General features: G+C 44.3%; 1 protein-coding gene across 1 annotated transcript; it reads left to right on the forward strand.

Annotated features, from left to right (window-relative positions):
• The first annotated feature begins 590 nt into the window (after positions 1 to 590).
• On the forward strand, positions 591 to 27,418 carry gng12a (guanine nucleotide binding protein (G protein), gamma 12a). The gene is made up of 3 exons (XM_041948647.1): positions 591 to 930; positions 24,371 to 24,479; positions 25,188 to 27,418. The coding sequence occupies exons 2-3, from the start codon at positions 24,387 to 24,389 to the stop codon at positions 25,311 to 25,313; spliced, it is 219 nt and encodes a 72-aa protein (XP_041804581.1). The 5' UTR covers positions 591 to 930; positions 24,371 to 24,386; the 3' UTR covers positions 25,314 to 27,418.
• Positions 27,419 to 27,527: the final 109 nt, after the last annotated feature.

Here is a 27,527-nt window from a genome sequence, read left to right on the forward strand (position 1 = left end):
AGGGATATTTGTTATACGAGTTGCATTCATAGTACTTCATCAAAAGGTTGAAAATATTAGAACAGTAAATACAGTTTTCATGTACTCTTACCAGTATTGTCTCTTTGGGAGGCTTTGCTTTTACCCCACGACATTTCAAGGGGGAATCCATTGCATATATTAGACAAGTGCATATACCACTTATCTGCCTGTTAATCTTTCACTTTAACCACGAAATCAGCTCATACAGTATTAAACAGGTAGTACTGCTGTTGTGAGGTAAAAAGAAAAAAAAATCTCACCAAGCTCCACAAGAGCTCTAACCTTGTGTCAGCTTTTCCTGCCTTTTTTCAGTTTGACAATACAATGCATACAAAATTATCCTTAAAAACACAGCGGGGTGAATTCTTAGTAATTTTGCACCTTCAACTTACTCACTAAAATACATATTTTTGGGTGTAGATGCTACGCTTATTACTTGCACCAAGTTCTTGCCCTCCACGGCGGCCTTATTTTGAAAATCTATCCCGGAAGTAGCATTGTAAAAGCAGCGAGCTTGACGCTGGCGAACATCCGCCAGGGTTTCGGTTGGTCCGCCTCTCCCCTCCCGACTCAGTTCGGCTGTTCTCGTCGCGGAGCGTCCGAGCGGTGGAGGAAAAGGAAAGGAGAGGGGGGAGACTGGTCGTACTGGGAAGGGAAAAAAAGTCAACGACATTTGAATATTAACACAAACCGTCAGCGGAAAGTGAACGCGGTACGAATCGGCAGCTTTGAAGTCCACGTAGAGCCGCTTTTCCTCAGTCTATGGTGTAAACACATTAGTGTAGTTGTGACATTGCGCCGTGAGCGACAGAGCAGAGGGAAAGGTCTCCTCCCAGTCTGTTGACGGATACAGTTTGGCTTCAGTGAAAGGAGACACGGCTAGACCTCACTGTACATTACCCCGGCCAGGTAAGACATGCCATGTGTCGATAAACTGTCACATTAACAGCGGACGTAGCGCGCTTTTTTTTACCTGAAGCAACAGTTGGTCTCGGTCTGTGCCACTGCGAGACGTATTCGCTGTCAGTACAGCCAGCTTTCTCAGTCTTCATCCGTTTATGCAACAATCAGCTGGCACTACTGCGAATTAAAACCTAACAACGTTTCATTCTCCTCGTCTGTGACTCCAGAGTCCGCACACACTAACGTGAGCCCGCTGCTTCATGAATGTAGTGTTCAACAGGTGATAGCTTGAGCTCAAGGTTTCCTCAGCACTGTGCCGCCTGGGCCTCCTGCCCTCATTATTCCCCACAGGCCCCACCTACTGTGTTTGCCACATAATGACTTATTTTGGAAAGCAAATAGATTATTCCAGAACAGAATAGCACTTTTATAGGTAAACAAAACCAGCCACTTCCTTCACATGAGTCCATTATGCAACAGGTAATCGCTTGCAGCATTGCCCGTGCAGGCCAACCTGAACCAACTCGATTATGAAGCTGCTGGGATGGTGGAAGTGGAGGCCCCCACACGGGGAAGCGGCTGAGATGTTTACATGGAGCATCAACAGCTCTGTTGATGTCCCCTGGCCATTAGGAGGACAGAACACAGACTCGCCATTGATAAGGCCAACTCATTAGTACCCCATTCACCGCCATCAAAGCCTCCTCTCAACGCCCATCAACATGAGTGGGTCACACCACGCGCTGGAAGCTGAGGATCACACACACTTCCTGCCTTCGGGATGCTGACAGGTGATTGGTTCGGTGTATGAAGTTTTCATCACGCAGGAAGGCGCGAGCGGCTTCGTGGCAGACGCTAGAAGCCGGAGTCAGATGCATGAAGTGACAGACGTGCAGACGTGGAGGTCTGTGTCGGCGTCTTTCTCATGACAGCAGCAGCTGCAGGAGTGTGAGCTCATGATCTGCGTCCGCTGGCGGCTGCAGGAACATGCATCCTTATGTTGTTCTATTAGAACAGCCGCCTTGTCTAACGCTGTCAGGTCTGGTCATAAGGCCGCCTGCTTCGGTTCCTCGGAAACAAACACTGCCCCCCCCCCCTGTGTTGACACAGTCTGTAAATTCACAAGAAGTTTTCATTTCCTTCTCTTATTTAAATGGATAGAACTGTCCAGTTCCTCAAATAATGCTCATTGAGACGTGTGTTGAACGTAGAGGCAAAAAAAACAGTACATTTCACACGAAGGACTCAGTTTTTAGACTCTCTCTAGCAGCTTTGGTGGCACGGCCTGCATTTGGAGTGGAGTGTGAGTAGGTTAGCCCGGGTTGCTGGCAGGCTTTAACGTGACGTGTGATGCATGTAAATTGATTAGTAACAGGAGGAGGGGGGCTCGGTGGTCGAGATGGGGAACAGTGTCTTGCCTAATGCAAGGATTCAGATAAAAGAAAAGAAGAAAAAAGGGCAGGGTCAGGGAACTCCCTGTACAGCTTGGGGCTGAGGAGAGGATGGATTTTAATCTCCTCCTTCTGTCTCCGTGTGAGTCGAACTCGTGGAACAATGGACGAACTGTTGGGATCATGTGGGAAGTGGCACACGCAGCTGTAACCAATGCTGTAATACCTCGTCGGCTGGAAGCGGCGCGCATCTCCTCCGACGCAGAATGCTGCCCGACTCGATCTGCAGCTCTGTCGGAGACTCCTTTGACAACCAGCCAGTTAGGAGCAGGAGGAAGACGCGGCGGTGGCCTCCGTCTGAGCCTCTCGTCAGCCGGGATCTGTTTCCCCATAACGGCGTCTGTGGATTCCCCACAGGTCTTTCGCTGCGCACAGTTCGTTGAAGTAGACGTTTGTGCGTGTGCGTGCCTGTGCGTGCTTGCTCCGGCGTCTTTTGAGGGATCTCACTACTTCCTCACTGGGCTGAGTGATTCACATATTTTCTCAGCATGTGAACACGCAGAGCTGAAGAGTACAGTCACACTGTTTCTTCACTGACAGAGTTGCTTCACGCTGATTGAAACCGATATTTCTGTCGTCTATATTGTTGGGTTGTGTTTGAATCTGTTCAGAGCTGGAGCGACTCATCACATTAGCTGATTAACAGGAAGTTAATCAGGAACTATTTTGATTCATCGCCGTAGTAACATTTGCTCTCTCCTAGTATGCAGATTCATCAGCCATAAAAAAAAATTGTTAGTTGCAGTCCTTCATTTTTCTAACTTTCAGTTCCTTTTCAATGTCAGTGTTTTAAATGAGCTTTTAAGAAATGCCATATTTGCATATTCAACTGAATATCTTTGGATTTTCAACTGTTGGTTGGTCAGAACGAGTCATCATCACCTTGGAGTTTGTGTCTGATAGACATTTTTCATTATTTCTGACTTTTCCCAGACAAAACAATTAGTGGATAAATTAAAAAAAAATCATTGACAGAGTGATAAATACTGAGAAATATCATTAGTCGCAACCCTAAACATGTTTTGTTAACTTAACAAAAAAAGCCTGTGGTCTAAAGCGTTAGCTGTTGTCTTAAGACAAGCAGCCATACAACGGCTTCATTAAATGCCTGAAAACTAAAAGTAAAATGGTAACATTTTTCTTTCGATCAGAAATATGATCAAAGAATACGTAAAACTAGATTATAAATTCAAATTCAGGGTCCGGGACCCTGACGAATCTCAGACTGTGGTAGCGATCTCATGAATATCTCTGCCTGTGTTGGACCATTGAAGACAGTCAGTGAGCAGGAAAGCATCAGTGTTGTTGTTGTTGTGTTGTTTTAGGATTTGGTTTATTAGCAGGATAACGGAAACACAAATTATTTTTTCATTTTTATTAACATTGCAAGATGAGACGTTTGGCCCTGGTGGACTAAATGCCACACGTTAACACGATAGTGACAAACGACATCCACGGGTCCCAGCCGTCCTCGGGGTAGCCGACACATGTAGCTGCTCAAACTTTACGCAGAAAGCAGTCGTTATCGAGCCATCAGGGACAGTGGCTTCATGTGAGAACTGTAACACTACCACAATTCTGACAACGCTTTTTTCTCAGGCTAAGGTGTGGCTGTGGAAACATCATTTCTGGTTTTCACAGCCATATTTTTACATAATTCGAATAGTTTTGGAAATATATGCAGACATGCTGCCTGTAGTGTAATTTGCATATTACAGAAGGGTGGAGTGTTGGCCTTGGTGGTGGTCTGGGCTCTGCGAGTCTATGAGTTGTGACCCAATATGATTAAGCTACTCGATATATAAGGCATTTATTTCCCAGACGTCCCTGTCTTTTTGCTGTTATAATGCTGTATATGTAACAGAACCACACACCTCTGTAGCTCACAGAAAGAGGAAAATGTACTGTAGCCCTGTTGAGGTCTGCTGGTGTGTGTGTGTGTGTGTGTGCGCGTGTGTGTGTGTGCGAGCTGCTTTGTGTGTGTTGGTAGTCACAAGGCCTAGCCTGCAGTGGTTTGCTTGGATTCCACCCTACCCAGGAGCAGATGTGCTGAGAGGAGTGGTGGTGACATTGTGGATATACCGTCACACCCATGTATTGGTTTGGCAGCAGAATTACTTGCTTTTGTGAAATACCAAGCGTTACTGGATCCTCATGTTATTGACTAAAAATAGACCAACGCAGTAACAAATCTGCTTTAAAACAGAAACACTTTCCAAGATATCGTTTCATTTATTTGCTTTTAAATGAGAAAGCCCTCGGGGTGAAATGTTACAGCGAAGTAAAGGGTAGATGGTAGATGTTGTCACTGCTGGCTGCAGGAAGTGAGGCGTTAGTGCTCACGTTCTAATCAGGTCGACATCAAACTCGGATGTATGCACTCGCCACGGCAAGCAGGAAGTGTTGTCATAGCAACCATCTCAGATAGGTGAGAAAGGTAGTGGAACAGGCCTAATTTCCCCCCGTTCCCGTAAACGTGTCGAGATGATGATTGATGGCATAATTCTGATTCGTCGTGGCGGCTCTCACCCTCTCTCTCTGCGCCTTTGCATAGCAGCTGTAATAGTTTTCACCGCGCGCAGCTTTTGCATTCGCCGTTCTGTGTCAAGAGGAGACAGATGACTGACAGCGGTGGAAATCGCCGTCTCCACCCAAACAAGAAGCATCTAAAATCCACGTGGGAGGAGAAACTGTGGAATGCTGTATGAGCACGACTTCCTCCTCGCTGCTACAGAGCACATCTTAAAGCTCCTATACCGCCCGGTCTTCAGGATTATGTTGCTGGAAGCTGGAACCAATACTAGATTAATTATTGACTTATACATTCATCGATCAGTTATTCTGGGTTGACTCTCATTTCATCTTTGCCATCATTCACATGCCGAGTGGAGGCTTTCCTGTTCAAAGTCTGCTAACGGTCATACCTGAGGCTTTCTGTTCTTTATTTTTTAATCAGGAAAAACAACCAAGACCAGTTTCAGTTGTGATGTGTTCACTGGCTATTGGGGAAAAAAAGGACATTTAAGCAATAACTCATGAGTGTGGTATGTTGTGACTTGCCGTCGCCTACCCAAGCGCTGAGGCCTGTGATAGCATGTTAGGAGCTAACACAGAGGTCCAAAATGTCTCTGTAAAGGTGCAAAACAAACGGTTATGGTGGGAACGAGGTAAAAAGTCAACTCAACGACGCCACCTTGAGTCTGTCTTCCTCTTGGTAATTTTAGTAGGTGAATTTCTTTTTCGTTTTTTGCACAAACATTATACATTATTTATTAGACCTCTTAGCTGTTTTTATTCTACCCTGACTAGATACCAAATGGGGTGATTTGAGTGACCTGTTTTGTGATACTACATAAAATCTAACAAAATTTTACAAACGAATAAACACACACTGACATTGAAGACTTTTTTGTTCAGGAGGCCTCCGTTTGCTGCCAGTGCTGCACACGGCTGTTCATCCTCAGCTCTGATTGGACAGAGAGAAGGAAGCAGATAAGACTGCCGTGTTTAGAGTGTAAACTCTGTTCAAGGTTGAAGTTCCTCGTAGACACTGATCTGAGGTTAGATTTGCAACTGTCCCTCAAACTGTCAAGGTTAGCGAACGGGGCGAGGAGCTGACTGCTCGTCAGCGTTCAGCCAGGACCTCGCAGCGTAGCCTCTGCGGGCCGGAGTGTTTGCAGCAGATGTGTTGGGAAATTAGCCTCAAGTGGCATTTCACTTCACGGCGAATCGCTGAACATTCAGAGGCACAATGAAAGAGACGCTAAACAGAGATAAGGAAAAAAATGTCGGGCTATATAATAAACAGCTGGTAACAATCATTGCTGTGGGTTTTAGAGTTGTGACGATGGTTATCAATGACACATCTTAGACAAACCAGTTCTGTTTAAATCAATAAAAAAGAGTGCCTTTTTTATTTAGAACAAGTATATGATAGGAATGAGTTGATTACAAGCATTAAATTAATTCTAATTTATATGTAAACTAGAATGTTTACTTATAGTTATGTGTTGTAATGTTTACAGGTGTGTGACTTTAATGATCAGTTCAATTTTCTGTGCATGTATTTCTGGTTTTGGACTGTTGGTCCGACAGAACAAGCGATCTGAAGAGCCAGCTTGACCCGTGTGAAATTGTTCAGTATGTTTTGATGATTTTTAGATGAAATAATCAGTTAATGAAACAATTCCTAACAGATTAATTAACTGATTAATCATCAGTTGCAGCCCAACTTAAACTCTGTTTTGTTTTTGAATATGCTTCACGTATGTATTGCAAAACTATTATGAATTGGCTTCATTTTAACTGACATATTTTAAAATCTTGAAACTGTTTCTGTGTGTGTGCACGCTTCAGTTTGTAACTGCTGTGGACAGACAGGAGAATAATGTGTAAATAAGTGAGAAGGACGGGGAGAAAAAGTTATTTATAGATGAGCAGTGACAACAGAAAGTCTATTTAAAGGTGCTTTGTCATGTTCAAACTGCCACGTGCAGGTACGTCTCTGTGTCATCCACCTGCTGCTCACCTTTACTTTGTGATTGGGCAGATAGGAGGGGGCACCTGCTGCAAACTAACAGGTTAGAAGGAAAGAGATGGCATTGTTACCGAATCATAACAAACCAGTGTGAAAAGCTCTGTGTGATGCTCTACGTCCTCCCCACTGGTAATGTCACAGGAGTGGATGATGTGTGGAAAGATGTCCTGTGTGTGTGCGTGTGTGTGTGTGTGTGTTAGGGGAAACGAGCAAAATACTGAATACTGTTATCGCACTGTAGTGTTGTGGGCAGACATAGAAGTCAATTCTGAAACAAAGCACCTCAGATTCAGGCTACTTTTAATCTTCAAATTGAATAACAGCAATTATAATCTGCAAATGAGCAGTACCCTCTTTCTGCCACATGGTGGTGCACTCTGACTGCATCCTGCCTCTAGTCTCTGGCTGCTTCAAAACGGGTCAGTGGTCCTGCTCCCAGCTATGGGTGTAAATCCAAGTGAGAGTGTTTACCTTTGCCCCAGTGCCCACATGATGGCGAGATGAAAGCCAGCGTTCCTGTGTCACCCATTTAATCCCTTTATCTGCCTCCTGCTTGTTAACAAACACACTCTCTCTCTCACACACACGCACCATCTGTCACCTTGGCACTGCCAGGTGGTTCAGACATATTGTAAGCCTTTATTAAACTTATCCATGGTGCTTAGTCATTTTCTGTTTATTCTCAGGAGAGAGATTTAGCTTGTGAGTGTGTGTGAAAGAGGCCTTTTCCTGTGTGTGTGTGTGTGTGTGTGTGTGTGTGTGTGTGTTGCACCTGTGACGTGAGTCAGCATTCAGTTATTTGCCCTGTCAGACAGCTCAGATAGTGTGTGCACAGCCCTGTGGATCATGTTATTTACTGTAAGGACTCGATATTAACCAACACGAGCACAGTGTCATTAACACGCAGGCCTGACAGGTTGAGGTTCACCTGTAGTTACTGTACTTACAGTGATGCTAATGATGCTTTCACGCTTTTCTAATATTTCACACTTTTAACCCAGTGATTCATAGAGATGAGGAATTAAGATACAATCAGACAACAAGACCCCAGAACAGAAATCCAGCCAAAAAGTATTACATAATATCTGCTTGAACACCTATTAAAGCTAAAGTAAACAGATAAGAACATGTTTGTAATATGATTCTCATTTTTTGAGCAAATTAATATTAGTACACAAATAGCATGTGGCGTCTTGGCTGATGCAATATTAAATCATTTACAGACTGAAACTTTTACATTTTGGAAATAAGTTTCTCAAAATCATCATTTTAACGTACAACACCTGGCACCTTGCTGTGTGGGGTTAACATGTTCTCCCTGTGTCTGCCTGGGTTTCTCCAGGCACTCCAGCCTCCGCCCACAGTCCAAAGTCATGCAGGTTAGACTGAGGTGGTGCCTCTAAATTGCCCGTAGGTGTGAATGATTGTCTGTCTCTGTCGGCCTGTGACGGACTGACCGCCGGTCCAGGGTGTACTCTGCCTATCACCCAATGCCAGCTGCGATCGGGATCATGTCATAAAACATTGACGTGGTCTCTGTGACACCACCCACAGGTCTCTGCAGAGCCACTGTGAAGCTCAGTGACCGTGGCTCGGGCAATCACCATCTTGACAGTGCCTGATTCTGCTAAACTCCTGGCTAATCCAAAAAAGGGCAAAGAGGTGGAGCGTTGGCGGCGCAGAGGTTGCCCAAATGAAGCCTGGTGGCTGAAACCTAGCGGCTAGCTGTCAATCAAAGTGGCCGTGCCCATGTTTCTGCATAACTTTAAGCCTTATTTAGCCTAATTTAAACGGTTGAGTCATACAAACATTCATCCGCCCTACAGTTGTCATGAACTTGGAAATTAGCTACAGTGACCAAAAGTCTGTTTTGTAGCAGGCTGTGAACATGTTTTTACCTTTGTATCATCAGGCATTGTAACATGGGGGTCTATGGGAATTGACATGGAGCCAGCCTCAAGTGGCTGTTCAAGGAGCTGCAGCTTCTGTGTTGCCTTCATTTTTCCACCCTGGAGGTTGCAGCTTGGCGGTTGCAGATAATAATAGATCATTTCTATGAAAGGCTTTGCTCTATTCAATAAATACTTGAATAATTGCACATGTGATTACCTCACATTTCCTACGTTTGTACTCTTTCCTGTACGGCTGCATTTGTAAGATGCTGATGTAAAGCTGTTCCTTCTGTAAAGCTGGACTTGGGAAAGTGCTTTGAAGTGCTCCCTCAGACAGGAAGACACACCTTTTCGTGACTCTTGTGACTCTGCTCACTTCAGTTATTTCACCAGAGACCAAATATAGGCATATCCTGTCGGAGGGGGAGACAGTCTGGCCGGCATACACGCGCCTCGTGTCAGACAGGTAAAGAGGAACTGGATATGACTTCATCTGAAGCAAAATGTGGTAACAAGTCATGAACACGTTGACAGTGTGCAGCGTTGTTGCTGCAGCATGTGCTTTTAAACTAACTGGCGGTTCAGATGCAGCAGCAGCGTGCATCTCATCGTGGAGGCTCCAGTGACAAATGCATCATTCATAACGCTTATAGCAGAATCAGCGTGTGTGTGTGTGTGTGTGTGCTGGTGAAACAGTGTCACTTTGATGGAGTCTTTCATTTCTTTAGCGCCCTTCACGAGTCTCGGGGGAAGTTTGCTGGCACCCCAAACAGAGGCCAGTGTGTGCGCTTCCTCGCGGAGGCCTGGTCGGGACTCTGGAGAGGAGCTCGACACCTGCGGCGAAGGGCCTCTCATCCACAAGTGTCTGTGCCCGCACATGTTGGTGTTTGGGAAGAGAAACCACTCCCCTTTTTTGTCGCCTTAAAGGGGCCTCAAAGTTTTTGTCCGACGCCACACTAAGTTGCTCTGTCTCAAACAAGCAGAAACAGGTGTCAAAGAGATGCACAATCGCTGCCTGTATTCCCTCTCCACCCTCCAGCCTCAGCGTCTCCTCAGTTGCTGAAACCTGGTGCTTCATCCGCACTCAGGCTCAAAGAGCTCCAAGGCTTTATATGACTGTGGTTTTTGGAGTCATTTTCTCTGTTCTGGTACAAGGAACAAGGCCTCACATTTTGTCCAGGAATGCTTGTACAGTGGCTCCTTGTGCAGTCACCTCTCTGAGCTGTAACAAATAGGCAATGTTCCCTCTTCACACTCCTAGACAGTTTTCTGATTATATGGAACTTTTTTCTCACCAGTAGCCATTAGCCTCAGCATCTGCAATTCAGACATTTCATACCATTTGGAAAAAATGATTACATCTCTGTGTACACACATGTCTATCCTGTGCGTTGACGCTTTCAGTAGAGTTTTGTTTGAGATTTTTTCCTTCGAGATACGACCCTGTGGCTTCGGCAGCTTTCCGTGTGACCGTTTTGTCTCTTTCCTCTGCAGAGACCATGGACGTAAACTTGATTTTAACTCCAAAGCAGTCAATCAGTGTCCGCTGTCCCTTGTGAAACAAACAAAACGACTTGCATGAATGAGACAGGTGGACTGAGTGACCTCAGCATTGACCTGCTTGTTCTGAGAAAGGAACAGAGCACGGAGAGGAAGTAAAGGGAGACGGAGGGAGGATGAGGAGGAGGCAAGCATCATTTTTGAAGGGAATCGGGGTGGGCTGCAGAGGAAGTGGCCTCAGAGTGACCCACAGTGTGAGCCTCTTCCTCCACCCGACATGTCTTTGAAACCGGTAGATGAACGGAGTCGCAGTGGTTGGGGGGAGGAGCAGCCATTCATGTGGCTTCTGATTAATAGTAACTCAGACCCCTTTGTGTGTGTGAAGGGGTGGGGGTTTGTAAGTCAATCTGTCTGTGTGTAAGTCAATGCGTCTGACTGAGCGTCTGTCTGCCTCCATTTTTAATGTATTTTAACTCATGTCAATATTCATGCCTTGCTGTCTTAAATGTCTTGCAACAGAACTGGATCTACTGAATTTGTCTAACTTGCTTTCATTTCGTGCTCTCTCAGATTTTCACCAGAAGAGTCGCACATTTTTGAAATGATGCAAGATGTAATTTTAGTTCAGCTTCACTTTCCCTCCCTGCATGCTCTCTCTGTGAATGTGCAGATGTTTTAAAAAACAAAACCAAAAGTACTTTTGACTGCAAGTAACATGACTGGTAATTCTGTCCCCTGCTGTAAAATTGGACGCCCCATCATGCAACATCTCGAGCGTCGTCGAGGTTGGTTCCTCTTCTTTTGGGGATTTTTGTTGGGATTTTATGCAGTGATGACATTCTTTCATGCATTTTTCCTTTCATGCGTCTCCCTTCTTAAAGGGGCGCGCCACCAATATTGCACGTTGAGTTCAGTTTACTTGTGATAATAAGTGCTACACAGCATGTGAAGACATAGGGTCTATAAAGTAAACCTTGGGGGGGGGGCAGGGGTAGCCCAGTTTTTGAAAAACGCTCACTAAAGTGCCCTCTTGGACTCCAAAACGCGTGCTAAAGTGCCCTCTTGGGAGCCAAAACGCGTGCTAAAGTGCCCTCTTCAGTGGCGAGGACACGCTATATGTGCCCTTTTTTTCCTTTTCGCCCCTGCCCTTCAAAAACTCTATGCACGCCACTGGACCCTAATGACTTTGGTGATCTTATGACCTTTTCTCCTAGTCCACCAACAAGTCAAAGTTGTCAGTTACCCTGAGAAATACCTCAACATCTGCTGACTAGATTGGAATTAGAAATCAATTATTACGCTGAATATTTCAGGGAAAACTGAAATTATGTCACTCATGTCAACCCCCACGCTCAAGAATTACCAGCCTCACGTGTGCCTGAATGGAAACGACGATAAATGATGTCCAAAGTGTTTCTTGCTGACTGACAGACTCCTCTGCTCTCTCTGACTTTAATCGTGCCCATAATAAAAACTAATGGATGGAATAACAGATGATGGAAAGAAAAATCGGTCTCATACTTGAAGAAAGTTGTTTGTGGTCCTTTTGTTGTGCAGAATGACAGTTAACACAGATTTGTAACCAGATGGTGAATCAGACAACTAATAGAATCTAAAACTGGGAGTGATACACTTGAGTTTAATGTGTTATCTGACTCCACCCTGGTGTGAATCAATAGCCAATCTATAGAGTTGCCAGGCAGGTGGGATTTTCCACACAGGACGATACAATGAATGCTTGAAAGTTTTAACAATAACAGGAAAGTCAGTTTTATTAGCGTTCTTGTCTTCTCATTCTTTCTGGTTTTGGCCTTTTGTCCCGACCCCGTCCCTCTTCCCGCTCAGCTCTGACCAAGGCCTTCAACTCTGTCATAAAGCTCCGTCATAAAGTGTTCATAAAACCAGTCACCTGGCCTCGGAAACTGTAGCACACTAAAAGCTCGCAGAGGTTATTGCGATAATGTATTCAGGACCTGATAGTGCAGATCAGTTTGGAAATTCAGCGGGTATTGATTTTATTCTTAAATGTTTGCGCCCATGTCAGCACTCCAATCATGTCATGAATTTGCGTTTATCATAATGACTTGCATGTTTCTAACTACAACTCGAGGACTTTGGCATCAGCGCTGCTGCAGACAATTTCCACCAGCTCGTTCCTGTTTTTTGAGTGCGCATGCATGTGTGCACATGGGTTACTCGTCACGCAACTTGTCCTGAGTGGTCACATGCGGTGCTCTCGCTCCTTGTTTGTTCAGAAATGTCCCTTCTCGGTTGGAGATAATGGAGAGCGTCGGGTCCTGAACCATCCGCAGTCAGTCTTGTGGATAAAAGACGCTGTGAGACCACATGACTTCATCGCTGGTCACGACACACGCTTCCTGTCGGCTGAAGGAGGGCTCACGTGTTTTAGAGGTGCCTCTGTTCAGCATTGTGTGGCTTGTTGAAGACAAAAGGAAGAATCAAATTCTCACATTTGAGAGGCCATACAGTACTACCAACCAGCTACAGGACATCTCGGAGTGTCCTGTTATTCAGAACAGGCCGATGCTCTGTTTTAGGGCGAGTTTGTTACTGGTCAGACTAAGGAAAGAAAAATGATACCTACACTGTCCCAGTCGGCGTTTTGAACTCTGACCTCTGAGGACAAAGGTCAGCAGTTTGACAAGTAAATTTCACCGTCACAGCGACACACCAGAGTAAGATCATCTTCTCAGATATCCGCAGATTTAACGAGAGGGTGCAGGAACACTGACTAATGTCTCGTGCAACAGGAGACGTGAGTGCTCTGAAATGTGGATGCCCTTTCAGTTATGCTTTATTTGCAGTTCTGCGTGATCGCTGTTGTTTCAACAGCAAACATCCGACAAAGTGAGATAATAACGTAGAATGCAAGTGTGTATGAACGCACATGCCTGCTCATACACACACACACACACGCACTTATACCTACACATTTCTGCACGTTCAGCTACAGCTGCATTCTACCTAAACTGATGTCAGGTGAGGGTCATTATCAATCAGTCTTCAGCGTTGGTTTGCCCTCTTTGATAGCACCACCATGACATTAGGCGTATGACACTGGGTTGTGCTTTAATTACATCCCTCACAGTGAGTTTGCACTCTTTCATTCACTTTGTGATGCAGAGCAACTATGGGAATTCTTGCTTTGTGTCATCACTGAGTAGGAGAGTACTGTTGTCGAAAAGCAGAAGAGTCCTGAGCCGTCCCTCGACGTGCTTAATGTTGCTTTCATTCTCAGCAACCTGCTCTGGCACCTGAAACTTGTTGAGAAAGCATAAGTAGGCCAAGTTGACCAATCACAGTTCTTATCCTTTCCACACGGTGTCTCTGCAGCCGCTGTCAGCCTGTCATATATTTAGACTTTTGAAGAGGCACACAGCAGTTATGTCTCCACGTAGGATCTAATCTATGCTGTAATCTCTTAAAGCAGAACTATAAATCCACGCTTTAGGCTTTATTGGGTTTTGCTTTACGTCTTTGTGGTTTGAATGAAGTGTTGTACGGCAGTCTGTCTCACATTGAGTCAGGAGACTCCACAGCTTTGTGTCTCTGTTCTGTTGGCAGCAGATCGGAGATCCTCCACAATCAGATCTGCGTGTTCTGTTTGGGACATTCCTGTGGATGTCTCGAACAGGAATTTTAGTGAGGTCAGTGTGGAGTTTCACCACCGTATGAAATGAAAAGTGAATTTCTGTTTTCTTTTCAGATGGGATAGATTCTCTCTCTCTCTGTCTCTCTCTCTCTCTCTCTGTCTCTCCCTCGCTCTCTCTCTCCCTCTCTCTCTCTATGCCCCCTCCCTCTCTCTCTCTCTCTCTCTCTCTCTCTCTCTCTCTCTCTCTCTCTCTAACCCTCCTGACAGAGGAAATCATGCAGCCTGCATTCCTCTGCCACTAATCCCTTTGTCCTGTTTAACAGGGTTGGTAGCTGCTATTGATTTCAGATCTGAAGAGGTTTTTTTTTTTTAATATTGTCTTTTTGCGTTGCAGCACAAGCCTGACTATTGCAGGATTTAATCGTTTCATTCCAGGGAATAAATTTAGCACACTGAGCATATTCAGTCGGCAAAGATCGCGAAGCTTCCATCATTAGCTCTGAACAATACGCTATGTGTATACCTAAATAAGAAAAAGATACATGCAAATGTCCACTTACTAAAATGGACTTTGCTCCCTCTGACACACACTCACACATATGCAATCTTTGTCTCACACATGCACACACACCCTACCCCCATTTATGTCACCCTCTGACTAATCCCATTTCCTCTTAACCTGAAAAACAAACTTTGCTTTACGACCTTTATGTTGTCTTCTAATGAGCTGTGTGACGTCCGAGCCCTTATCAGTTATTCCATCCATGCATGCTGTCGTATAACCCTTCCTACTTCAGCTCCAGCAGGGAGGAGGGCAGGTTGCATGATGGCCAGCTAGCACCGCTGCGAACCTTTGGCCTCTGTTCCACCTTCCCTGCAGTAGTAGCATACATGTGTTCGGACCGGCTCAGGGGTGGAGGCTGGAAAGACTGAATACCTTTGTTTATTGTTCCGTATAGGCAGGGCAGTGTTGGGTGAGAGATGGAGATCTATTGTGTAGTATCTCCCTGCCTTCGTCATGAATAGTAGCTTTCAGAGGCAAGAGGGACTGAGACGAAAGGGAGAACACTCACAATAGCTTTAAGTTTTATGGCGTTCCTGTCGCCGGCAGCAGATTTTTGGCATGCGACCAAATGCAACATACACACAGCTGCGCAGCTTGCTCTCTCCAGCTGAACTCTCTCTCTCTCCCTCACACACACGAACTCTTATCTCTCTCTCGGTCTCGGCCACAAGCACACGTCTTTCTCTACAGCCCTCCGCCCCACCACTCATTCATTCCTTCCCTACGTCCATTTCCAGCAAACTCCGCTCGGCTTGCACTAAGCTTTCTTTTGTGCAATTTTTTTTTTTTTTGGACAACAATGCTGTTTGTTTTCCGAGGGGCAGAGCAGAGAGACGCTGCCTGGCAGCCTCTCTGCCTAGGTCGCCCGTGTCTCCTGCATGTCAGCCTCTGTGCGTCTGCAGTGACGTCTGAGGGGCATTATCTGCCACAGGCCTCTGTTTGTTTTGGGCTGCACGGGGCTTGATAATAGCCCATTACTGGGGAACCAGAGGCTCATCGGCACCTCAGTGGAAAGTGCAGAAACCTTGCTAATCTGGATGGTACCCAGCTGGCATTCAGCTCGATACTTGTTAGCTACAGTCTGAGCAGTTTTTAACCGAAACCGGCTCCACTGCAGCCAGCAACAACACAGACCTGTTGGCTATTTTTAGAGCATACTCTAGCTGCTAATGATATCACCGAGGCGCTGGCTGACCTCTGTGTCTGTTTTCGTGTCGCTCGCAGACGTTTGGCATCCTGTGTGTGAAGCCAGGAGTTGCGCATGCATACTTGTTGAGCATCAACAAACGACTTTTACATAATTGGCTCATTACCTCCGCACCTTTCTGTGGAAGGAATGCGAGGAGATCAGTTGAAGGTGACATAAATGGAAAGGAGAAACATGTCACTGTCTTTTTTCCCCCTTTGTTCTCTTGCAGCTCTCCTTTTCTTCTCTCTCTGTCTTTGACGTAGAATTGTTCCCTTGTGCATTTTTAGCTGGGTTTCTCTTAATCGTTTTCTCTTCACCACCTGCACTACGCTGTTAATTGGACTGTTGATATAAAAAACTGCTAAAATCCCAGCCTGACACCATCTCTGTCATTAATACTTGCTGTGTAATGTAATGCGTTGTTTAATTTTGGGGGGGATTTCTACCTTGTTTGAGGAAAGGCAGGAAATAAGGGTAGAGAGAGAGGGGTACAAATTTCATGCAGAAGGTCATGTGGACTCAAACGGGAGGTGTTGCTGTCTGCACCTTAAACAACTAGACCACCATGATGCCCCAAACATGATTCATTGTGCTATCTAGTGGTGATTTTCGAAGAAAGGTAATTGGTTAAGTATTTAATGCTTAATATTGTTGCTATGTGGCATTGCACACCCCCTCGACACACACATGCATACACCTGCTGCAGGTATCCATTAGACCTTCACTTGCATACACTGCACTTACTCTACATTCCCCATAACATTTAAACCACACTGCACCCACATTTAGGATTACACAGCTGATAATTTGCAGTCTCAACAATAGGCTAACAGGACGGCTGACCCTGCTAGCTTTAAATGTCCTGCTCAGCACTTCAGCAGCCATATTTCACCACCAGACTCACTGGTGTATGGAGAGAGGTGAAGGAAGTCAAGGACGGAATTGTGGCTGTTGTTTTAATGGTGTGAAAATGTGCCTGTAATTCCTCTCCAAAAGCAAGTGACCGTGTGTGTGTTCATCCGTAAATTAAACTAATTATTAGCCTGGGAAAAGGATAAAGGGAAAACCGTCAAGTTCTTTATAAAGCACAATAAATCTCTGCTGCGCCATTACTCTGCAGGTCTAAATTAGGCAACATTAGTGGAGTAGATGAGTGTGAGAATTGTGCTCTGTGTGGAGTGTAAAAAGTCTAATTAGAGGTTGCCCGCCTAGAGATTGTCTTATTTCTCCATGTGAATTCTCCTTCTGCTTAATCCTCACATACCAGAGTGTTACTTGTCCCCTCTGTTATCACTGTTATCTGTCATTATGTCAGAGTCCCTGACACACATGCCGCCCCTCCTCAGTAACAGCCACCGTGTGTGCAGTCACTCGTGTTCAGACAATCCTGTTCTAAATATCATCATGTTCAAGGACACCGATTAGCTTACTTGGCTTGTTATCGCATGAATGTGCTTACTGTATCTAACCTGACATGCACAGCTTGTTGTTTTGCAGCTAAGTGTTTTTGAGTTCATAATAAACTGGGTTGGCTGGGTTATAATTCCTGCATCATAACTCATCAGCCATCTAGTCTGTGCTTGAAACAAGGAATCATTCATAGTTTATTTGGCCAGGAATGAGCCTCATGTAATTACGCATGAATTTAGGATTTAGAAATCCTGCAGAAATGAGTCCAGTCTAGTCTCCTGTCTAGACACTGTGTGACTGTGTTACAGTACGCTGGATTGTTTTTTTATCCTGTCAAGCCACAGAGTTTGCAGGATTGTGCAGTTCGCCAGAATCTGTGAAGCTACTGTATGTGAGTTTAACTGAAATCTTTTCATGGTGAAACAGACAAAACACGAAATGTGTTATTTGTAGCACCACATGTTTGATCTGGACAGCTTTCCGTTAACCTCTGCACAGTCCTGTAGCTTTTCCTGGAAAATGTCTGCTTACGGGGGAGTAATGGTCACCCTTCAGCCAGTCACAATCAAGCAGGCTTGCAGAGAGCACTGAATTTCCCAGTATTCCCTGTGTACCGAATGTGCAGCCAGTGGCCTGGGCGGGGTCCTGTCAGCTTCACTTATCTCAGCGGCCATACCTGCTGCGCCGGGGTGGTGCTGCAGCTCTTTGTCCCGTCATCGCTCCCCTTAAAGCACACACTCTAGTTTTCTGCTTCTCTCAGCTGTATGTTCTTCACTCTTGGCTGCACTTGCATGCAACAGATAAACCTGATGCTCTTGTATACATTGCCTTAACTGCTCTTCCATTTTTTTCTTTATTGATTAATATGTGGATTTTGTTTCAGTGAGTTGATTAGTCCTAGAGTCCAGGGTGACGTCTTCAAATGTTTTGTTTCGACCAAAAATACTGTCTAAAACGCAAAGTTATCTAGTTTACAGCGATATAAACAGAGAAAAGCTGCAAATCCTCATTGGTGAATCTGCAACCAGCATATAATTTGGCATTTTTGCCTAATTAATCATTTGAAATGATTAATCAATCATTAAAATGGTTTAGTTTTCTGTTAATTGACCAATAGATTAAAGGATTTGTTCCTACTACACTTTAAACTGCACTTTTTTGTGCAAACTGGAGAGAAACGGTGTGTTAAAAAGGCGTTTTGGGGAGTCAGGTCTAGCAACCTTTGAGAATTAGGTCTATTATCTCGAGTTTGTGGTGCAGTGGACTTGTGATGCTCTATCATCAGGGTCTCCCTGTGTCTTTAGTTTCTGTTTATCCTGGTAAACAAAACCATCGAGATATTTTCAGTGTCGACTGCATGACAGTGGCTGGCAAAGAAAGCGGGGCCTTTCAGCTTCTTCCTCCTCTCTGGTGGGAAAGCGGTGATGTCACTCTGGTGGTTCTCACAGAACGAACAAGTGCGAGCCCTCACCGTCTCCTCCCTGCCTCGCCCTTTCTCTCTCACAGTCCGACACACTCAGCAGCCAGAATCTCTCCCTGTGGCTCATAAACACAATCCCACTTTACTCAGCAGCAGGACTGATGACTGAGTATTATTAGATTTGATAAGCACGGTAACCAAGTGAGAACAGGCCACTGTTTGTAGGGAAACAGGAGGGGGACTTCACTGTGGCTCTGATTTGATCAGCAACAACAGACTCCAGTATGGGGTCAAGTTTTAGTTGTAGCCAGAGACGGTTTTTCATTCAGCTGGGAAAGTGCTGACTGGCAGCAGGAGAGCATGAGAAGGCTACTTTTAGCTTCGCCTGCATACTGGGAAACTCCTGCTCGCAGAGAGAGGAGAGTGTGCAGGGGGAGGGGTGTACACGGGAGAAATGACAGAGTTGTGTGTGTGTGTTCGTGTGAGAGCACAAGGGATAACAACCAATATACTGGCTTGTGGCTGTGGCCCAAGTCTTTGAACTCTCCTTTGTTCAAAGCTGCAGACATGTGTCTAGACTCCAAGACTTCTCAGCTGGCAATATAAAGTCAGGCAGATGCCAGGCAGGAGATATTTCAGGGACTTTTTAACATGATCACCAGAAGCGTTACTGGCTTTAAACTTTCAACTTTGATTTGGATTTTAGCAGATAAGAAAGCAAAGCTCTCGTGCACAGTCATTCACATCGTCTGCATGTAGACCTCGTCATTCCAACCAATCAAGAGGTCACCTAATTATCAGCTGAAGACTGAGATCAGCTGATTAAATGAGTGCAGCCTGGTGTGCTCCGCCTTGGTTGGAATGAAAACCTGCAGCCGCACGGCCCTTTATGGAACAGCTTGGACGTGCCTCATGTTGACCATGCTGCATTTGCATGGATTCAGGCACACAGCAAAGTGAACATTGTTTTAGTGGATGAGAGCAGGATCCTAAATTAAGTTAGACCAGCAGAAAATGCTGGCAACAGTAACGGTAGACAGCATTGCCATCCAAAGTTAAAATATTTCATCTTATTGGGTCCTCTGTGACTGAATTTACAGCCGGATGTTACGTAGCTCCCTCACACACTGAGAAAACACAGGCAGCCAGGACAATGAGATTGTTGTGGTATCTTTTTCAGACAAACATAAACAAGGGATGCACTGAGTGCAATTCTTTTTTCACTATCCATGTTGGAAATGAATAAATTACCTTACGTTTTGGAGGGAATTTCACATTAACTTTAAGTTTGCAATAGAATATTAAGAGAATTTGCTGCATTTTATAGCTACATGCATCGCTAGAATAATTACGTAACATAATAGACAAAAAATATTTTTATTCAATGTATTTTATTCCATTCTTTGTAAACAATACAACATCACCATAGCAACATAATGCTGTGTGTTTTGTTTTGCCATCCTGTGTGGTAGGGTTTTTGTTTTTTTGTTTTTTTTAAAGTATACTTACGTTATGTGCATCTCATGTCTCCGGTCATGTGCTCGTCTGTGACCTATGGTTACCCATAATGCCCTTCTCTGTGCAGGTCTGCAGACACATCTAAGTGTATCTTCTGAGAAGCATTAATTCAACCTCAGTGTACATAAACTCTCCAAAGACCTCTCCAGGTTGTTGAAGTTAATGAAGCCAGTTACATCTGCAGCCAAAAACTCTACAATGTCTATTATAATTTTTCCCCAAATAGAGGACTATGGTGCTCACTTACTGTTTTTTTATAGATCTAGAGGCCACAAAAGAGAGGGTAGAAAATGAATGACTTGTCATTTTGGGGTGAACTAAATGGAGGGGTTTGGATGTGGAAAAAGCATGATCACCTCACGTCAAGTGCGAAGTGCAGCCGGCAATACTTAGAGCCCCACAGCAGTTTATTTCCAGCGGTGTTATTTTATTACAAGAGCTTCTCCAGTGTGAAAAGCCTCAGATACTCACTGAGGGGACCACACATAGTGTGCAGTTGACAGGACTGACTCTTCATTCAGACTTTAATGCATGTTGTTTGCATTCATCAGCAGCAAATTTAAGAGTTTTCTTTGGGTCTGAGCTGCAGCATAGTAACAGTATAAGACACACACACACAGTTTTTCATCTCTGAGTGTTGGTGTTAATGGCACTGAGTCATAATGGTTCCCTGTTCTTGGCACTTTGAACACCGCGCTAATGAATTGCATGTGTGGGGGTGGATTTGTGTGTGTAAGGTAGAGCAGGGCAGGGGGGGCTGTGCTGCTCTGTGCAGTAGGTGGTCCTGGCTGCTCTGTGTGTGTGTGTGTATTGTGATAGGGTGGGCTTTGAAGGGGGTGGTCTTTTTCTGATCCTTGGAGGTAACTTTTTTTTTTGCAAGGCTCCTGTATGTACATGGTGGTGCTTAATGCCACACACTCTTGCACACGCACATCTGTGCCCTCCCATAGCGTTTCAGTCAGACCGGTGCTGCTGGTAGTAGCTGGCATCACTTCACAGGGGCTGCACAGTTTGACTATGGTGACTCAGTGGGGATGGTTTGCCTGCAAAAATCACCTCTGAATGCCGATGGAACTCCTGCCGCGTCCTTCCTCGTTTACCTACCTCTTCCTTCTACTCCTCATGCTGGTTGAACTGATATTTAGGCGTCAGAATGTCGTGGACTATTCTGCCTTTACTTCATCTTAAATTGCAGCTGTGGATGTCTCTTTTTTTCATGCATGTCACGCCCTATCACATGTCACATGGAGAGATGAGAAGGCTACTTTTCAGTCTTTTCAGTGCTCAGAAAAACAACAAAAAAAAGCTTAGAGCAAGCCGGCCCCCATCCAAATAGGACAGACACTTAATGCATACTCATACAAATCTACCTTCATGCACATTCAAGCATCCCTTCAATATAAGTTCCCTTCCGTGTATAAGATCTGGGCACGTGCATAGGCTCCTCTGTGACCAGTGGTTACCCATAATGTCGCCTCTGTTAGGTCAGCAGACATACTTAAGTGTATCTTCAGAGAAGCAGAAATCCATCCTAAGTCTACATAAGTCTCCCAAGTTCTCCTAAACCTTGAGAAAAGCACATTGAAGGATCTATTCAATGCAGCTGTGGCATTATGAGGCATTATGTTTTTGGGTTGTCCGTCCATCCATACATTCACACATATGTCAGTCCCATTCTTGTGAATGTGATATCACCTGGAGAGAATTGCTTTACATTTGCCACAAATGACAACAATGTCAGCAATCAACATGCTAACGGATTAGCTTGCCAGCAGTAGTGCTAGCATGGCTCTTGTGTCGGCAGGTCGTGCCGTTCTCCTGAGAGAATTGCAGCCGGCTGCAGTTCGGCGGGATAGACGTCTGGAGTGCTTCTGCCCAGTTCCTCCAGTCTTCCCACTCTCCCCAGCTCCTCACAGTATTTCTGAATTGATGAGGGTGCAATTACTCTGCTCTGGTTTTGTTGGCAGCTCTGGTCTATGCTGGGAAACAGTGTTAAATTCAAGTAACAGATTATTAGCTTTCCACAGGGATGGTTTTCAAGAAGAAGGAGGTCTGTGTGTGTAATAGCGACTGCCGCCCTGGCGTGTGAAGGCTGTTTGCCTTTCTTATGTTATCGCTTTACTCACTGTTGTTCTTGATCAGCGGCTTCTGCACTGTGTTTGCATATTGCACAATTAATAAATAATGCAATCTGGTTTGCGTGGTAGCATCAAGAGGTCCACGTGTTTACTGGGTTGCTTCAAATTATTGGCTCAGAAAAGCTTTAGAAGCATTGCTCAAGGAAGTTGGTAACTAAACCGGTGCTCCTGTTGATGGATTGGCACCAAAGATTTGTTATGCAGCTTGCCAGCCAGCCAAGAATGTCACAGAGTTCATTGTTGTTGAAATGATTGACCTTGTCACTGAAGTGATTACTTGAAGTGATACCATCAGAAATCTATCTTTAGAGTCTGAAGCTCAGCTCCTGTAGACTTTGACAGGTGGCTGTAAAAAGTTTATTTGCTTCTTCGCAGAGCCCGGATTCACATCACAACCAGCAGAGACTATTCTTACTTTCTGAAATGACGCTTTTTTAGTTAAAAAAAGTTTGACAAGATCTTAATTTACTCTTACAGTGTGATGAAAATTGAGTCATTTTCTAGCACTGCAACAGGTCATTTAAAGCTTAACTGCTGTTTGTCAGAGAAGCAAACATATGGTGCCTAGCCTGCATTTGCTCCATTTGAAGCCCTGCAGACTATAGAAATAAATGCCCTCACTCATCATGTATGGATAAAAGGATTTTTTTTCCACCTGTGCTGCCTCACCTTTATGACTAAGCAGAGACTGTTTCCTGAGGATAATTGTTTGCTTTGCATTGTAATGCATGACCCTTTCATATCTCACTTTCATGTTATCGCCAACATTTTCGCTCTTTGAGTCATCTCGGCCTGTGTTTCCTTTGGAGTGATTAGACTGAACGAAAACTCTTTAATCAGGCGCTCCCCAGCAGAAGTCCAAAAATGGAGATTTTTCCCTCCCTTCCCATTTCCCTTTGTCTTTATTCTTCCCTCCCGCTTTGTTCGTGAAACAAATGAAGAGCAGCTACAGCATCAGAGGCTGTCTGGAAGGACCACATCCTGCAGCGTGAACAGGGTGCAGACAGGGTTGAGCAAAACAAACACGGAGACAAATGTGTTGTGCTTTGCTATAAGAAGTTTTGAAAGAGTGTGCGTAGAATTTATGCACCCAAATATTGATGTTAAACATGTTTGTGATTCCAGGAGACATGACAATATGCAGATGGAAGAGAATTAGTGGATTTAATTGCTAAGGCATATATTTTCATTTTTTAACTGAAATAAGCCTTGAGCCCGAGGAAGCTTTTTCTTGTCAATTTCACAATAAACTTCTCAGAAACTGTACTTGAAGCTTCCTGTTCCCTACTGAGAAAGCGAAGCGTGTCACAAGAAAGCGTGTGTGTGTTGCAAAAACGTTAAAGGAAATGCGTGTGTGTGTGTTTGTCTGAGAAAAGCAGACAAATGGCAATAAACGGAAGTAAGAGGCAGGGGAGAGACACCGGAGCCAGAGCTCCCACATGGACTGGAGGATGTGTCCAGGCTTGTTCCCATCCAGTCTGTCAATGATTAGCAGGAAGTAGAATCACAACTCCGGCGCACTGCAGCGCTCGAGCTCTTCGCTCCCACACATCAGCAACCTCGGTCACTTCCATTTTTCAACTCAGAAATCTTTACATTTCTGTAGCTTTTGTTTAAATACAGATATTCTGCAATTTCAGACTTTCTGCAGTTGTAGTTTAGCAAATATCTTGGGGTGCTCATTGAAACAATGTGGTATTATTGTGCCATATCTGTGCTCTGCACTGTTTGAACGCTTGCAAAAGGGACTCTTAAAACCAAAGAAAAAGAAACAGAAAAATCTGAATCTACCGGAATTTTTTTGCTACGTGTTTGTACAAAAACTTGCAAAATGAATTTTGGGAGTGCCTGAGCTTGTTGGTGACACCACTTTTAGGGAACAGCCCTGCAGAGTAAGAGGAAGTGTGGAAGAGGAGTCGTTGGGCCTTAAAACAGCACAGGCTGTGTTTTCTGTGCAGTCATTCTGTTGACTACCTGATACACAAACTGGTTTTTGCACATAGCTGCTCTGTGATCCGCCAAGCCGCCATCAACATCACAGCCAGCCTTTCTGTAATCTCAAACAAGTGTGGGCTTTTAGTTTAGAATTTTTGATTCTCTGCCTCAGACTTGACCTGAAAGGATCATACATCCACGTTTTATCTGTTCGCAAGGAAAAAACTTCTCATTCTGTTCGGTGTTATCAAGCTTTTCTTTGTCGTTCTTCATTACAGTGTTGATTTGCCCAGGATGTCTTCGAAGGCTCACAGTTCCAATAACATCACCCATGCCCGGCGGACGGTGCAGCAGCTGAGAATAGAGGCGAGCATTGAGAGGATAAAGGTACAGTGCAACGATAAACCGTGCAGTGCATCCACTTCCCATGCATCTTCATCGTCTGCGCTACAGTGCGGCTTGGGCTGCGTTTTTCTGTCCGAACCCGACTCGAGTCTGACACAGCAGGAACTGAACCTGACCCAAACCCGACAGGCATTCTGTTTATCTCGACGCTCTACTCTGCTTGTCATCATAGCACTCAATCCAACATATTATCTGTTTTGTGTGACGACCTCATCCACCAGCAACAGAATTTCACCTCTGCTCTGGGTTTTTTGTTTCCATCTCAGCCAATTTCCTATTATTTCAAACCTAGTGATAGATTTTTAATATACCAAATTGTTGGAAATTTCACGTAATAAATGCGACTGGAGGTATTAAATCCACTTTTTTACGAGATAGGGGTATTTATAAGTTTGCAGAATAACATATCACTGAGAAAATACAAGGATTATATATAAAGAATGAACAATGTGAAAAATATAGAGAAAATCTTTGCATCTGATTGGCTGATCCTGATCTGAGCACACTTGTGACCAATCATGTGATCACTTGAGAGCTGCTCTCACTACTTGTAACTAAAGTTGGTTGTTTAGAGCGTCTAATTCTTAGAAGTTTGATAGAAACAGGCCATGTTCACCATTAGATTGGCTGTTGTGTATGAATATTGCCACTAAATTCCCTCTTGTGTGTTTGTCTTTCTTTATTCTGTAGGTATCCAAGGCCTCTGCCGACCTTATGAACTACTGCAGTGAACACGCCAGAAACGACCCTCTCCTTATGGGCATCCCCGCTTCAGACAATCCCTTCAAGGACAAAAAACCCTGCACTATATTGTAGTGGTTCCACTTAGCCTTAATGTTTGTTTGTTTTTTGTTTTTTTTTTTGCTTATTAATGTTGCTGTATTCTTTTTGTTGGGAGGAGTGAGGGGTGGACTGTGATCGTGTCATTACCATGTGTTCGCCTGTTCTTTTAACAGTTCAGCAATTCAACCACTGTTATCTCAAAAACAGTAATGAGCAGAGAAAGCCCCGCACGCCTGTACTGTTCTCTGAAACTACTGACCCCGGCAGTGCCGCTGTTCAGTTCGAGCTCTCACCACTAACAACACTTTGGCTGCATGAGTTGGGATGGCATCCGGTACACAATGTTGCTTAAATGCTAATCAACAGCAGATATTAATGCCTGAATATCGTACCAGCACTGGCACAGCGATGGATGTGGTCCTTCCTTTGTAAACAGTCTCACCTCCACTGGACTGTGAATGTTACTGTCTCTGTGATTTGCCTTGAGTGGATTCATGCAGCCAAAGTTTCCCTTCATTCCTTTAAAAGTGTATTAGTTTAAGGATGGATAATAATGGCTCTTATCTTGTGGCCTCAGACTTCATTCCCACCAGTATTTTACAGATTTAGTGCAGTTTAGATCACTGGGTTCAGGATTTACCCTGAGCTTCTACTCAAATGTTACCATGATGTATTTTTGATCGGGGCACTAATGTCACTGTATCTGCTGTGAAATTCAGATACTCAAAGTATTCTGCCACCCATCACAACTGCAACGGCTCTGACTGGTCCATGACAATCCACATGCCATGTAATCCACCGTTCCCCTGTCTGGTATTTGCAGGTACGATTACCATTGTACAGTGTTGTCTTTAGCCGATTGAATGAACCATCACAATGAGATAAGTTCCATAGAAACGTCTTTCATCCAAGATCATTTTAGCTCTGATTCAAGCTGTTGGGATACTATGACCCCAGTGCTGTGATGCTTTTGGAAACTTCTCAGCTGCACATGTAAAACACAGAGCTGATGAAGCAAAAATGAAAATGCTTTATCACGTTCAGGCAGTGCAGAAGTTCTTTTTTTGTTGTTGTTGTTTTTTTCTGAAAACGTCCGCTGACTTTGTGTGTAGGGCAACACTGTGTAATGAAGACCCTGGGACAAAGCCAAACCGATGATACTTCATTTAAAAACATCGAAATATGCGTCTGCATGAGACCGTTTTTAGCCATCCCTTCTGAAAACTCACTGTGGTACGTTATTTTTAGGACGCTGACGACACAAAGTATGCCAGCAAGTGCTACGCAACACTGTGAGCCACGCCAGTCTGCTCATCACAACAGGCGTCTTAGTCGAGTGCTTGTGCTCGTTGTCTGTTGTCTTCGGCGCGAGGGTTGTAGGTACAGGTGTAAATGGTAGTGTGCATCGATGATTAAAACCACTCTCCTGAGACTGCTCTCAAATCTTTCACGCTTTTTCAATTGAAACTAAACATTTGTGTTGGTGGGGGTCTTCAGTCTAACATGTTTTCATGTTGTGATTCTCTGGGGGAACGTATCTGCTATGGTAAAGTTTAACAAAAGACCGAATAGATAGCATAAATATTTTCTTTCACTCTAAAGCCTTACTTGTGTTTGCTTTGTATCATGAAGAACTCTTAATGTGAGAACTTTCTTTGAAAATAAGATGTTTCTATCAAATGTTTTCATCTGTGGGATGAAAGTGATTTGTAACAATATTGTGCCATCTGTTCTCGTCTCCATGTCACTAGCAGAACATGTCAAATCGTGTTTCACTTACCTGGTGCTCTCCGCTTTTTCGGCAGTTTTGGTATTGTTGCCTTCTCCAAAGGGTACGTTCAGGTCTTCAAATCAGCAAGATCTGGTGTTATTATCCAATTGTATTTTTTTCTGATTGTCTCTAACAGTCAGTTCTTCTTACTTGCAATAAATCATTCCTGTATGCCTCTTAAGGACAAGTTCAGATCGCCACTGCCATGTCTTGATTTCTGTCCATTCAGCAACTCCGTAACGGCCTTATTGTACCATTGATAGATTAATTTAACTGTCAGAATTTGCATTTTGATAAATGTCTTTATTAATATACCAACCTTTGTATGAAGACTTAACTAAGATTAATAAAGTGAAGCATTCCTGCAGTACAGTACTGTACTAATATCTCAATAAAGATGTGTTGTGCTGCACAGTCAGAAGTTTTGACCACTGCTGTCTTGACACCACCTGTTAGCCACCCTCAGATTAACCGCA

This window comes from Chelmon rostratus, chromosome 12, assembly GCF_017976325.1.
Source record: "Chelmon rostratus isolate fCheRos1 chromosome 12, fCheRos1.pri, whole genome shotgun sequence".
In the NCBI taxonomy this organism is placed as follows: domain Eukaryota; kingdom Metazoa; phylum Chordata; class Actinopteri; order Chaetodontiformes; family Chaetodontidae; genus Chelmon; species Chelmon rostratus.

Coding starts and splice junctions, on each gene's coding strand:
- gng12a (XM_041948647.1), top strand. CDS start 24,387: ATGTCTTCGAAGGCTCACAGTTCCAATAACATCACCCATGCCCGGCGG. Junction 24,480..25,187: donor CGAGCATTGAGAGGATAAAG/GTACAGTGCAAC, acceptor TTTATTCTGTAG/GTATCCAAGGCCTCTGCCGA.